We start from the raw sequence: 12,528 nt of genomic DNA, 5'->3' as shown, positions 1-12,528 counted from the left end.
TGGCCTGGTACTGGGCTATACTGGCCTGTCGTTTGGGGGACCCAGGCCCCAAAACTGGAAGATGCTGACGGGAGAGCAGAGGGGGGATGTGGGGCTGGGGGGTCCCCGCTCGCCCCCGCAGGTACATTCATCCCGGCAGCACCGCCAGCCCGGGTGGGGGCCGGGGACCGGTACATTCGTGGCGGCACGGCGGGGGTCGGGGGGGTCCCGGGCGGCCCCCCCGCTCTCCTCCTCGGCCCGACTCTCGGCAGCGGCGCCTCCTTTAATTGCTGTTAATGAGGCGCTGGGGGGGGGGGCAGAGCGGCCCCGCTCAGGCCCCCCCGGACCTGCAACACAGAAGTGGGGTGTGTTTAGTGTGGGGCTGTGAGACGGGAGGGGACACATGGGGGGGACACTGAGCCGAAAAGAGCCAGCACCGGGGAGGGGGCCGCAGCCGGGCCCCCCCCAACCACCGTCTCTTTTCAGCCGGGGGGCACAGAGATGGAGACAGCACGGCCGGACACACAGCGACAGGGACAGACGGGCCCGGCCCGGGGGCTCCGCGGCGTCAGGCGGCCCGTGACGGTGACAGTGACGGTGACGAGGGACGAGGGGACGCGGTTACACTCCCTGCTGCGCCGGGTCGTACCTTCCTCGGCGGATGTTCCTTGGGGGGCGGCGGGGAGAGGAGAGGAGCGTGAGTGCCGCCCCCCGCGCCCCAGGGCCAGCCCGGAGCGCACGCGCGGGGCCGCCGCCACGGCCCCCCGGGCCCCACGCCGGGCCACGGACCCGGCCGGCGCCGAGCAGGGGGTCAGGGTGGCAGCGAACCCCCAGAGACGCATGCAGGCAGGGCAGGCAGGGCAGGCAGGGCAGGCAGGGCCGGGGGGACCAGGTCTCCCCAGCGCCCGGGGGCCCGCACCGCAGGGGATGCCCGGCTGGGGGGACTGGCCGTGCCCCACCCGGGGCGTCCCCAGGAGGGCGGGGGCCTGGCCCTGGCGCGGTGACGGGGCCCGGTGGGGGACGTGGCCGGTGCCGGAGGGGACGAGCCATGCGGCGGCTGCTTACTTAAATCCCCAGCCTGTCCCCCCTAGGACGATGGCAGCCACCAGCACGGCCCCCGCGATGGAGCCGATAATGATATTGGTGCCACTGGGACCTGTGACAGAGGGGACAGGGACACATGTCAGTGGGGGGGACGACACAGAGGCACAGCCCCAGGGCTGCCCCAGTGCTGCGGGGACCTGGGGGGACAAGACCACACAGCTGTGCCCAGCTGAGCTGTGGCCCCCTGCGGGGACAGTGACACTGGAGCCCCTGGGGACCCCCCAGCCTGTGGGGCCCGGGGACAGCAGGGACGCGAGGAGCCTGTCGCCCCCCCCGCGGGGCGCACGGACCCTTGTATCGCTCCGTCTCCCCCGTTGGCTTCGGCTCGGGGATGGGGTCGTAGACGCTGCAGTCCTTCCCCGTCCACTCCGCCCGGCAGATGCACTTGCCCTCGTTGCTGCAAACCTGCGAGGGGACAGCATCACCCCCTCTGCCGTAACCCCCCCTCCGTGTCCCCTGTGTCCCCCCGTGTTCCTCACCCCGTGGTCGAAGCAGATCTTCCCGTCCCAGCTGCCGGGGCAGGAGCTGAAGTTAAAGGCCGTGGCTGGAAGGCATTTGTGGTCGAGACACAGCATGCCGGGCCCGCAGGGCGTCCCGTCCTCCACGTAGCTCAGGTCCGAGCCATCCACCAGCTGCACGTGGCCTCCCCTGTGCCAGGACGGTGAAAGTGGGTGACGCTGGGACCCCCCAACCCGGGGACGTCCCCGTCCCCGTGGCAGTGGCACCCACCTGCAGTCCACGTAGCGGTTTTGGTGGAAGAAGGTGGTGGTGGCGATCTCGCCGCTGAGCTCGCCCAGCCGGGGCGCGCCCGAGATGTTGGCGCAGAGGAGGAAGCCGCAGAGGACGTCCCTGCAAGGCACCGGTGGCATCACCGGGGCAGGCAGGTGGCAGCCGGGAGGGGACGTGGGGACGGGACCCACTCACTGCTTGTTGCACTGCAGCCAGCCCAGGCCCTCGCGCCCGCAGTTGCCCCTCTCCGTCCCCTCCACGTTCAGCTTCTCATAGCAGAAACGCTCGGCTGAGCCTGGGAGAAAACAGGGGTCACCCGCTTGTCACCCCCTGCCTCCCCCCGCCCCCGGCAAAGCCACCCCCGGGCCGGCACTTACCGTGGCCCCACAGCGCGTTGCACTGCCGGTCTCTGGTTTTGCAGCGCCCGCCGTAGCATCGTCCCTGGGGAGCGGGGAGAGGGGCGACGGGGCGGGAGGGGGGCTTGCACGTGCGTGTGCGTGGCCACGATGGGGCATGGGACGATGGCCCCCCCATGCACGTACTCAGCACCAGGACCACCACCCCGGCTGCACAGGCAGCGGGACGGTTCCTGCGGTCCGGGGAGCCACGTGTGTGCACAGCCACGGGACAGTGTTTGGGGCACGGGGCCCCACGCACGTGTGCATGTGGAGGGTTTGCACGGCTCGTGGCCGCAGATGCACGGGGACGAGGGAGGCTCGCACGGCCCATCGCTGCGGGCACGGGTGCGTGAGGAAGCAGCACGCAGACCGCAGCTGCAGACGCACGGGAAAGCTTGTGGGATGCGGGGTCCACGGCCGCACACGCAGGGAAGGCGTGTGGCACAGGGACCACAGCCCCAGCTTGCACGGCGTGGGGATGACAAACCGATGCACGGGGAGGGCTCGCACACCCCGGGGACTCCGGCTGCCGCAGGAGCCGGCTCACCCCAAAACCCGTGCATGTGCGCATGGCTCAGCCGTGGCTGCGGCTATTGGCATGCCCAAGCACCAGGATGCTGGAGCCCATGGGGGGATGCTGGAGCCCATTGGGGACATGCTGGAGCCCATTGGGGACATGCTGGAGCGCAAGCGGTGTGTCCAACCCCACGGGACATGCTGGAGCCCCACGGGAATGTGCCTGAGCTCACGGGATGTGCCCGAGCTCCACAGGGATGTGCTTCAGCCCGTGGGGACATGCTGGAACCCACAGGGATGTGCCCGAGCCCCACAGCCGTGTCCCACCACGCCGGGCTGGACTCACCTGCTCATTTTCACAGAAGTAGCCATCGAGCTTGTGGAGGTTGGGGGGACACTGGGGGGACACGGAGAAGAGGACGGGTGATGCGACACGGCCCTACAGTGCGTCCCCCCATGGCCCCCCAGCCCGGCTCACCTGGCTGGAGTCCCCGGTGCAGCTCTCGGGGATGTCGCACTCGTTCACGGCCTCCCGGCAGGACACGCCGCGCGGCTCGTACTGCACCCAGGGCAGGAAGCCGCCACATCAGGAGCCCGCGGCACAGGAACCCTGGTGGCTCGCCGGATCCGGCCCCGCGGGACGCCGGACCTGGCCCCCCCAGCTCCGCACCTTGCACCCTTTGCAGCAGAGCCCGTCGCTGCACATGGCGTCGTGGGTCAGCGTGCACTTCTTGCAGCAGTTGCCCCCGCTCTTCGCGCACTCCTGACAGAACAGCGGCCGGCGCGGCACGTCACCAACCCGGCAATGCCGGCAGCCCCGGCACGGCCATGGCGAGCAGACCCTGGGCCCCGCTCACCGCCAGCGAGCCGCAGTCGCACTCCTCTCCCGCCTCCACGAAGCCGTTGCCGCACTCCGGAGGGTCCAGGAGCTGTCGGGACCGAGGGGGGGGAAGCAAGAGCTGCTGCTGGACTCCCCAAGCCAGGTGCTGCCCTGACCCCCCAAAAAGGGCGTCATGTCCCCAGGGGAATGGTGGGATGCCCAAACTGCTTGCTTTTTGCCATCAAGCGTGAGGGTCCGGCTCTGTCCCCCGCGGGGGACACCGGGTTTGACGCCGGCGCCGTTACCTTGGATGTGGCAGGGACTGGGGGAGAACGCGAGTCCGAGAGACCCTCGGAGCCGCCCCGGGGCATCACTCCCCCGCTGCGATGGCCGCCCCGGGGCCGGGGTCTGGGGGGGCCGTTACCTTCAGGGGTTTGTTGAAGAGGCAGCTGCCGCCGCCGTCCTGCAGGAACTGGTTGTACTCGTCGATGCTGCAGCGGGAGAACTTCCGCGGGAGGTAGTACCTGTGGGGCCGGGACCACTGTCATCCCCCTGCGCCGCCCGGGTGGCACCGCCGGGCACGGCCGGTCGCCCAAAGCGGGGCAGGACCGTCAGCGATGCCCCCAGCGGGAGCGGTGACATGAGGCACGCAGGGGACGGTGGCAGTGCCACCCCGAGAGGGCACCCACCCTGTGTCCTCCATGATACAGCCCAGCCACGAGTCCGGACACCGGCAGTCCCCTGGGAGGAGAGGAGTGGGGCTGGGGGTGCCGGCTGTCCCGCCACCAGCCTGGTGGCACCGCGGTGTCCCCCCATTGTCCCCATCCCGCTCCCGGGAGGGTGACGGTTACCTGCGGCCGTGCGGTGCTTATTCCACATCATGCCCACGTTCTGCCCCAGCGTCTGCGCCAGCGTCACCGCCATGGCCGCCACGTTGCCGTACTGTATGGGAGAGACGGGGGAGTCACCAGAGGGACCCCTCCATCCCCAGCCCGCTCGCATGGGGGTCTCGCCGCACCCACCTCATTGACGCCGCCGGCACGGGCGGTGGAGCAGATGCCCCCCACGAAGGCGGTGCCGCTGCGGCTGCTCTGAAACGTCCGACCCCTGCGAGGAAGAGGATGGTGGGGACAGGGGACAGCAGCTCCCGGCCCCGGGGAGGCGACGCGGCCGCGGCACTCACGAGAAGAGGTGGACAGTGTCGCTCTGCTCGGCCAGCCCCTCGCGCCGGTACTTCACAAACTCGTTCAGGGTCTCCAGGGAGTCTTCCCCCACCCGGATCCGGTCCTCCGAGGCCCAGGTCTCCATGGCCACCAGCACGATGCGGGTGTTGAGCTGCTCCTTGTAGATCTGCAGGGGCGAGGGGACGGCGCTGGGACAAACCCCCGCCGTGGACAACCCCACCGGGTGCTGGGAACCAACTCCCCCAGGGACAAACCCCTCAGGGACAAACCCGTTTGGTGCTGGGGACCAACCCTCTGGGGACAATCCCACCCGGGGACAATCCCACCCAGGGACAACCCTCCCAGGGACAAACCCAGCAGCCTCCAGGGATGAACCCCTTGGGGACAAACTTCCTGGGGACAGATCCCCTCTCCGGGACAATCCCCTGGGGACAAACCACCAGTGGGGCAAATCCACCAGGTGCTATGGACAAAACCCCTGGGGACAAACGCAGCAGGTGCCAAGAAAAAAACTCCAGTGGGATAAACCCCCAAGGGACAGACCCACCAGGAGCTGAGGAACAACCCCCTGGGGGCAGGCTCCCCGCTTGGGACAAACCCACCAGGAACTGGGGACAAGCCTCCCCAGGGACAAACCCAGCAGGTGCCAGGGACACACTCCCTGGGGACAGACCCGCCAGCTGCTGGGGACAGTCCCCTCAAGGACAAACCTCTGGAGGGCAAACCCACCAGGGGCAAACCCACCAGGGACAAACCCACCAGCTGCTGGGGACAAGCTCCTTGGGCCCTCAGGGACAAACCCCCTCCCAGGGACAAGCCCCCGAGGGACAGACCCTCTCTCACCATGTCGGCCAGGTTGACCACGGACTTGGCGAAGTTGCTGGTGAGAACCACGGACTTGCGGAGCTGCAGGAACTGGGGGGAGCACCAGGGGCCGGGTTGGGCCAGGGTGGCCACCCTGATCCCCCACCCCATCGGCCCTGGGACCCCCTGTGCTTACCAGCTGGTGGTCATTCACCACCGCCAGCTCGATGTACTTGGTCTCGCTGTGAACTGTGTGCTGGGCTCGGCGTACCTGCCGGTGGGAGCCCCCAGCTGAGACGGCTCCGGCAGGTTCCACCCGCCGAGCCCCCGTGAAGGGGCTTTTTGACCCCTTTTGTGGCTGCCTGTGAGGGGCATTTGGGATGCATGGAGGGGGGAGAGCCGCCTGGGTGGGCTCCGGGATGGATCCCCTCTGGCTGCGGCATCTCCGGTGGGTCCCCAGGGCATCCCCGAGCACGCGCAGGAGCAGTATCCTGCAAACATGTCCCCAGCACCCACGAACCAGCCCAGCTGCACCTGCGGCAGAGCCGTGCTGTGGGTGAGCGGCCACCCCAGCAAGGTTGAGCCAGCATCTGGAGGCCAACTCGGGTCAAGCATCTCTGTCCCCTGCCACATGTCCCTCGTCTCCTGCCCAGTGTCCCCTGTTGTCCCCGCTAACCTGCCGCCGCCGCCGCAGCTTTGGTAACCCGCCTGCGAGGCGCTGGTTTAGCACAGGGAAGAGGCAGCCTGGAGGGAAGGGACAGAGTTGGTGGGGTGCAAACACATCAAACACGGGGCCACCGTTGCCACCGTCGCCGGTCCTCGGGGACGAGCGCCGGCTCCCTGCAAAGGCTCACCCGGCCGGGTGCAGCTGGGGACGCGCTGGATGACGTGTGGTCGAAGGCCCTGCCATGGGGAGACGAGTGTCATGACCACGCATGGACACGACAATGTGGAGGGGGGACCACCGTGTCTCCGTGTCCCCAAGGCTGTCCCCGAGCTGCAGCCAGACCCGTTATGCTGCAGTAGGGAAACTGAGGCAGGCACATGGCGGGTCCCGGTGCCACCACTCACCTGCCTGTGCTTGGTGCCCGCCTGGGGCTCGATCAGGTAGGTGGCTCGGCTGTCTGAGAAGACCCCGCTGCAAAAAGAGCCGGGGGGTGACAGGGTGCAGGGGGGTGACAAGGTGCAGGGGGGTGCCAGGGTGCAGGGGGGTGCAGCCCCCAGACCCCCTTCTCAGCCCGCCCGGCAGCGGGGGGGTACTCACCGCAGGCCCTGGCAGCTGGAGAGAGCCACGAAGGAGCGGGGCTGCCCCCGGATCCGGCCCTGGTAGTAGCAGTGCTCCCCCGCGCCCTGCCAGAGCGGGGAGAGGCGGCTGAGCTGGCCGGACCCTGCCCTGCCCCCGGGTCCCATCCTGCCCGGTGCTGCGCAGGCAGCTCCCCCTCGCCGGCGCCCCCAGCAGCCCGCATTGCTCTGGGCTTTGCTGCCTGTCCCCCTTGGGGTGCCCCGGGCACCCACCGCACCGGGGCGGGCACCCACCGCAAGGCTGGCCGCGCGGCGGCGTGTGCCAAAGCACCCTGGGGATCAGCCGCCATGCCAGCACCCACGGGACGGAGATCCCCCCATCGCCCCGAGCCCACCCAGGAGGAGGTGCCAAACTGCCGCTGGCTGCTCCTGGACTCCTGCTGGATTTAGACGTCTGCCATCACGGCTCCAGAGCTGGCACAGCACAGCCCGGCACGGCGCGGCGTGGCACGGCACGGCACGGCCTGGCGCGATACGGCACGGCGCGGCGTGGCGCGATACGGCACGGCACGCAGCTTACCGTGCTGTGGCTGCCGTTGCTGCCCGTGCCAACGTGCCGCTCTACGTAGTGGGACGCGAGGAGGTGGCTGCGGGGAGCAGGCGGGGGGTGAGAGGCCGCGGTGGTGGGGGAGGAAGAGGAGGAGGAGGAGGAGGAGGAGGAGGAGGGAAACGGCAGCGCCCGTGGCCCTGCCAGCAGCACCCTCATCCTGCACCCACCCACCACCCATGCGAGTGGCATCACCCGGGCGTGGGACCGCCGCCTTCGGGAGGGTGCTGGCACCCCATGGGCCCCTCTCCCTGCCCGCCCACACCCACAGCTCAGCCCCGGGACCAGAGCTGCGATGGCTCCGCACAACCCGCCCCTATCCCCAAGGACCCCCGGCTTCTCCGCCCCCTCCCTCCTGCTGGGGGGCAGCAGCAGCCCCATGGCAGGTGCCCCCAGCCCCACAGCGCATGCCCCCTGCCCCGCCGGGACCCCCGGGGCCACTCACTGGTTCAGGCGGAGGTCGAGGGTGAAGGCCGAGCCGAAGGCGTGCACCACGAAGCTCACCCGCGCCAGGTGCAGCCCCTGCAAGAGAGCCGGAGCCGTCAGCCCCCCTGCCCACTCCCCAAAGGAAATTAAAAATTAAAATAATAATAAAAAAACCCAAACAATGCAAATATGCAGCCTCTAAAGGTGCACTTTTATTTTTAACCCCCAAAAATTCAACATAAAGGAAAACACTTTTTTTGCCTCAAAAATCATCACTCCCACAGTGCTGGGAGGGCACCCACATCACCCACCTTCTCGGGAGCCGTATTCGGGTGGGGGCTGCCAGAGCATCACCCCTGCCCCGGCAGGCCTGGCTCGCCCATGGCAGTGCCGAGCCAGCGCTCCACCCGCCCTGCAGCGCCCGCCGCTCCTGACCTAATTCCTGCCAGCGGCAGCGGGAGCCATGCTCTGCGGCGCTCGGCTGAGACCCAGCAAACTCGCCTCACCGGTGAGGGTCCATCACCACCAGTGCGTCCCTTGGGAGCCCCGGGGCTTTGCACTGGGGGAAACGGCAGCCAGGAAAAGCCAGACTTTTCCTGGGGTGCCCCATCCCCTCACTGGGGCCCTGGGTGCAGCTCAGGACAGTGACGCGGGGACGAGAACTCGCAGCACCCCGGGGAGGGGGTGTCCCAGCCAAGACTGTGTCTGCCGGGTCAGGCAAGCGAGGCTGGGAGAGGCTCACGGGGACTTTGCTGGTGCTGCTGCCGGCACCACACGGCACCATCCCAACTCCGCATCCCCTGGGATCCGCAGCTGCTCTGGCTTATCACTGCCCTAGAATCCCGCCACCACCGGCGGCAGCCCAGCCACCCCCGGCTTTTCCCGGCGTCCGGTGGTTTCACTTAATGCCGGGTTTAAATCACCTTTGCGGCAATTGCAGCTCATTATTTCGCCTTTTATCCAGCGAGGATGGGGGGATCGATGTGCGCCGGGCTCCGCAGCCACCACCGCCTCTTTGAAAGCATCCCCCCCCTCCAGTGCCGGATGGGACGCGTGCACCGGCTCCCTGAAATGCCAGGCCACCGGCCCTGGCGTGAAGGTCACCGGCCAGCACGGATGCACTGAGCCCAGGGCAGGAAAAGGGCTGCAGTTCGGGGGACGGCACCAGGTGGGACGCATGGGGCTGCTCCCATGTGGCCTGGATCCATCCTCCCTGGCAGCGGAGCCATGAGCCCATTCATTCTGCAGGAGCCCTGCCTGCTGCCTGCCCGCTCCCATTCCACTCTCCTAACGCCCGCGCACACGTCGCTGGTACCCAGATTTAATGGGATTTTTCAGCACTCATCGGTGCCCCACCCGGGGGACAGCGGCAGCATGGGCCCCAGGGGATGAAGGCTCCGGTTCCGGTGCCGGTGGCCATGCTCGTGCCAGGGTGCAGCTGGGCCAGCGATGGCAGCTGCCTGGGGACCTGCCCGCCCACCCGCCCACCTGCCTGGTGACCCCAGAAAGAGAGCGGATGCAAGGGGGTTGCGGTTCACTTACGGGGCCTCCTCCTCCTCCTCCAGGCTCATTCCTGACCCTGGTGTCCAGCTGATGCTTCTGGACTTCTCCTCCCGAGCTCTGCCCCACCAGCCTGCTGGGGTGGGTGATTTGGGAAACGACCTGGCCGTCCTGCCATCCGGCCCGGGGAAGCCTCCGCTGCAGTGAGCTGGCCTGTGCGGCGGGACCTGTGGGCGAGGGTAGCCGGTCGCGGCGGCCGAGGGAAGGCTGGGGACAAGGAGGGATGGGGGCATGCTCTGGGGGTGACCCAAGTGCAGCATTGCATCCCAAAGAGTCCACGCATGTCCCAGAAGGGATACTGGGGGGATGTGGAAGGTGGGTGTGGGGACATGTCCCAGCATGGACGGCTGGGGGACAGGGCGGGGCACCCAGGTATGTGTGTCCAGGAGGGGACATCCAGGAAGCATGGGCTGGGGGGTGCCCAGGGGACGTGGGGGACCAGTATGGGGACACATCTGGGAGATGAAGCTCAGGGGCTTCAGCTGCAGTGGCACGTCCTGGAGGGGACACCCAGGGGACACGGGTGGCGGGTAAAGCCACACATCCCAGCGGGGGGCAGCCAGGGGACATGGGGGAACACAGGAATGCCATTGCACCTGCAGGAAGGGGGGGGCTGGGCACAGCAGCGCATCCTGAGGGGACGTGCAGGGGACAGGGAGGGCCGGGATGGGGACACGTCCCGAGGGGACACCCAGGGGATGTGGGGGGACCAGTGTGGAGACATGTCCCAAGGGGGCACAGAGAGCTGCTATTGGGACACCTGAGGGGATGTCCAGGGGATACAGGACGCCGGTATGGGGACACATCCCCACGGGGGGCGGGGGGCTGCTAAGGGGTCACCCCCCAGAGGGGACAGCTCCCCGGGGGCCGCGGAGGGCCGCTGTAGGGACCTTTCCTGGGGGACACCGCGGGGACAGGGCTGAGGGGCCGGGGGGCGGCTGCGGGGCCGGGAGGCTGCGGGGGGGGGGGGCGAGGCCCCGGCCCCGGCCCCTCCCGGGGCGCTGCGGGGCGGCGCTGCGGAAAAATGTGTCGATGCAGCGAAAAAGCCGCAGCGGCGGCGGCGGGGCCGGGGCGATGCCGGGGCCGGGGCCGGGTCGGGACCTACCTGCCCGCGGGGTGAGCGAGAGCAGCGCGGCGAGCAGCCAGCCCCGCAGTGCGCTCATGGCTCCCTCATAATCCGAGCGCGGCCGCGCCGGGCCCGCGGAGCCGGGGACCGTCCTGCCCGTCCTGCCCGTCCTGCCCGTCCCTCCGCCCCGGGCCGGGCAGGGAGCGGCCGCCGGGCCGGGAGCGCCGCCCCCGCCCCCTGCACGCGCGCACGGCACCGGGTCCGCCGCCCCCCGCCACCGGCGCCGGCAGCGGCACCGGCAGCGCCCGCCCGGGCCCGCCCCGCCCGCCCCGCCCCGGCTGCCGCAGCGCCGCTGGCACCCCCCGGCACTGCAGCACCGGAGCCCCCAGCCGGCACCGGGACCCCCGGCCGGTGCCCCCACAGCCTGGCCCGGACCGTGTCCCGAGCCGGCACCGGAACCCCGCCAGCCCGCGCCGGGCTCCCAGCTGGGACTGGAGTGGCCCAGCCAGTACCGGCCCCCCAGCCAGTACGGGACCCGCACACACCGGCACCGGCCCCAGCTGGGACTGAACCCCCCGCCCGTACCCAGCCCCCCAGCTGGTCCTGAGTCCCTCCCTGGTCCTCGGCTAGCACGGGGCCCCCAGCCAGCACCAGAGCCCCCCAGCCAGTACTGGGGCTTCCAACTGGTACCAGGCCCCTAGCTGGCACCTGGTGAAACCAGGGTGCCAGCACCTGTGGTGAAGTGGGTCAATTCTGGACCATCACCAGGGGTTGGGTGCTGTCACCCTGGGGGAGCTTGTCCCCACCCACAAGCCTCAGGAAATACCAGAAACAAGGACCCCCCTCTTGGGGTGCCCTGATTTTGGGGGATGCTGCATGGCCACATTCCCCTCTTAGGGGTAATGGAACAACTTTTGGGGGAGTACTCCCATTAATAATAATAACCATCATCATCATCTCTCATTTATTGCAGCTGTGGGGCAGAGGGGGGTACTGCACCATGGGAAGGTGCTGCCCAGCCCCGCGGGGGTGCAGCACAGCTGGGGGCACCCATGGGAGGGACCGTCCTGGGGGGCACGGGGGAGCTCCAAGCCCCGAGGGGATGGACGATAGTCTGACCAGCACAGGGGGACTCATCCCGCCATGGCAGAGGTGGGACAGGGACCTCCTGGAGATTATCAGCCCCAGCCCCCTGGGGCTGCCGAGGGCCGTACCCCAGCGGGGGCTGGGGGTCCCCAGGTATGGCAACAGGCAGCCCCTGCCCACGTTTGGCTGGGGGACAAGGGGCACAGCCCTGCCACCATGGTGCTCCACAGCGGTGGGGGAATTCAGGCACTTTGGTGTCCCACAGCTCATCCCAGAGGCTGGCTGCCCCCAGAAGGCCCTGGAGACCCCCAAAAAAGACCAAGCCAGGGGTCCTGAACCCCCAGTTCACATCCCTCACCTTTCTCCAGGATGACACATCCCACATTTAAACCTTTTTGACCCATTTTGCATTCCCACTCCAGCTGAACCCCTCCTGTGCTGCCTCAGATCAGGCTCCAGCACCCGGGGGGGGCGGCTCCCAGGGGTGTCATCGCACCCCGCCAGCCACGAGGAACCTGGGGAAAGGGTTCCCTGCGCACGCCAGCACACAACCCCTCCCCACAGGGCATGTGCGTCCCTCCTCCCCGTGGACACCTCCCTTTTCCAAACGCCTTCCTCCAGACCCCCCGGCCTGCTCCCTTCTCCCCCAGGACTCACACACCCACTGGTGACAAACAGCTTTGGGTACCAGGTGGCAGCTCTGCAGCTCAGTACACATAGGGAAGCATCTCCCACACTGGGTTTGTTGGGACAGGCTCTGGGAAACGCCCATCATCGCCTTGGCCAGGCTACGGCGGGTGCCAGGTACGAGCGGCACCTTCAGGGCAGACCTTGCCCAGATCAGCCCCACACCTCCTGCCCCTGAAGCTCGGCACGGGGCAAGCCGGGCTTGGAAGCTGTGACCTGCTGCCTCAGGCCTTCATCATCCTCCACGCAATGACTAGCCACAAGCACAGCAAAGGAGGCAAGGAACCTGCGGCACCGAGCACCGCTGAGCTGCGCCGCGC

The 12,528-nt window shown here is 68.8% G+C and overlaps 1 protein-coding gene across 1 annotated transcript; it reads right to left on the bottom strand.

Moving 5' to 3' along the window:
* Positions 1-600: 600 nt before the first annotated feature.
* ADAM11 (ADAM metallopeptidase domain 11) lies at positions 601-10,532 on the bottom strand (the record flags this gene model as incomplete). Its single annotated transcript, XM_082010744.1, has 26 exons — positions 601-646; positions 1,045-1,135; positions 1,374-1,488; positions 1,563-1,731; positions 1,813-1,932; positions 2,008-2,107; positions 2,190-2,253; positions 3,073-3,123; positions 3,205-3,285; positions 3,397-3,489; positions 3,584-3,655; positions 3,971-4,070; positions 4,236-4,287; positions 4,398-4,488; positions 4,569-4,653; positions 4,730-4,896; positions 5,574-5,645; positions 5,731-5,805; positions 6,211-6,278; positions 6,389-6,437; positions 6,606-6,672; positions 6,799-6,884; positions 7,357-7,423; positions 7,829-7,905; positions 9,352-9,536; positions 10,475-10,532. The coding sequence occupies 26 exons, from the start codon at positions 10,530-10,532 to the stop codon at positions 601-603; spliced, it is 2,301 nt and encodes a 766-aa protein (XP_081866870.1).
* Positions 10,533-12,528: the final 1,996 nt, after the last annotated feature.

Source organism: Phaethon aethereus, assembly GCF_964289735.1.
Source record: "Phaethon aethereus genome assembly, chromosome: 25".
Taxonomy (NCBI): Eukaryota; Metazoa; Chordata; class Aves; order Phaethontiformes; family Phaethontidae; genus Phaethon; species Phaethon aethereus.
Note: the sequence above shows the minus strand (reverse complement) of the source record. Positions and strands in the feature narration are given on the sequence as shown.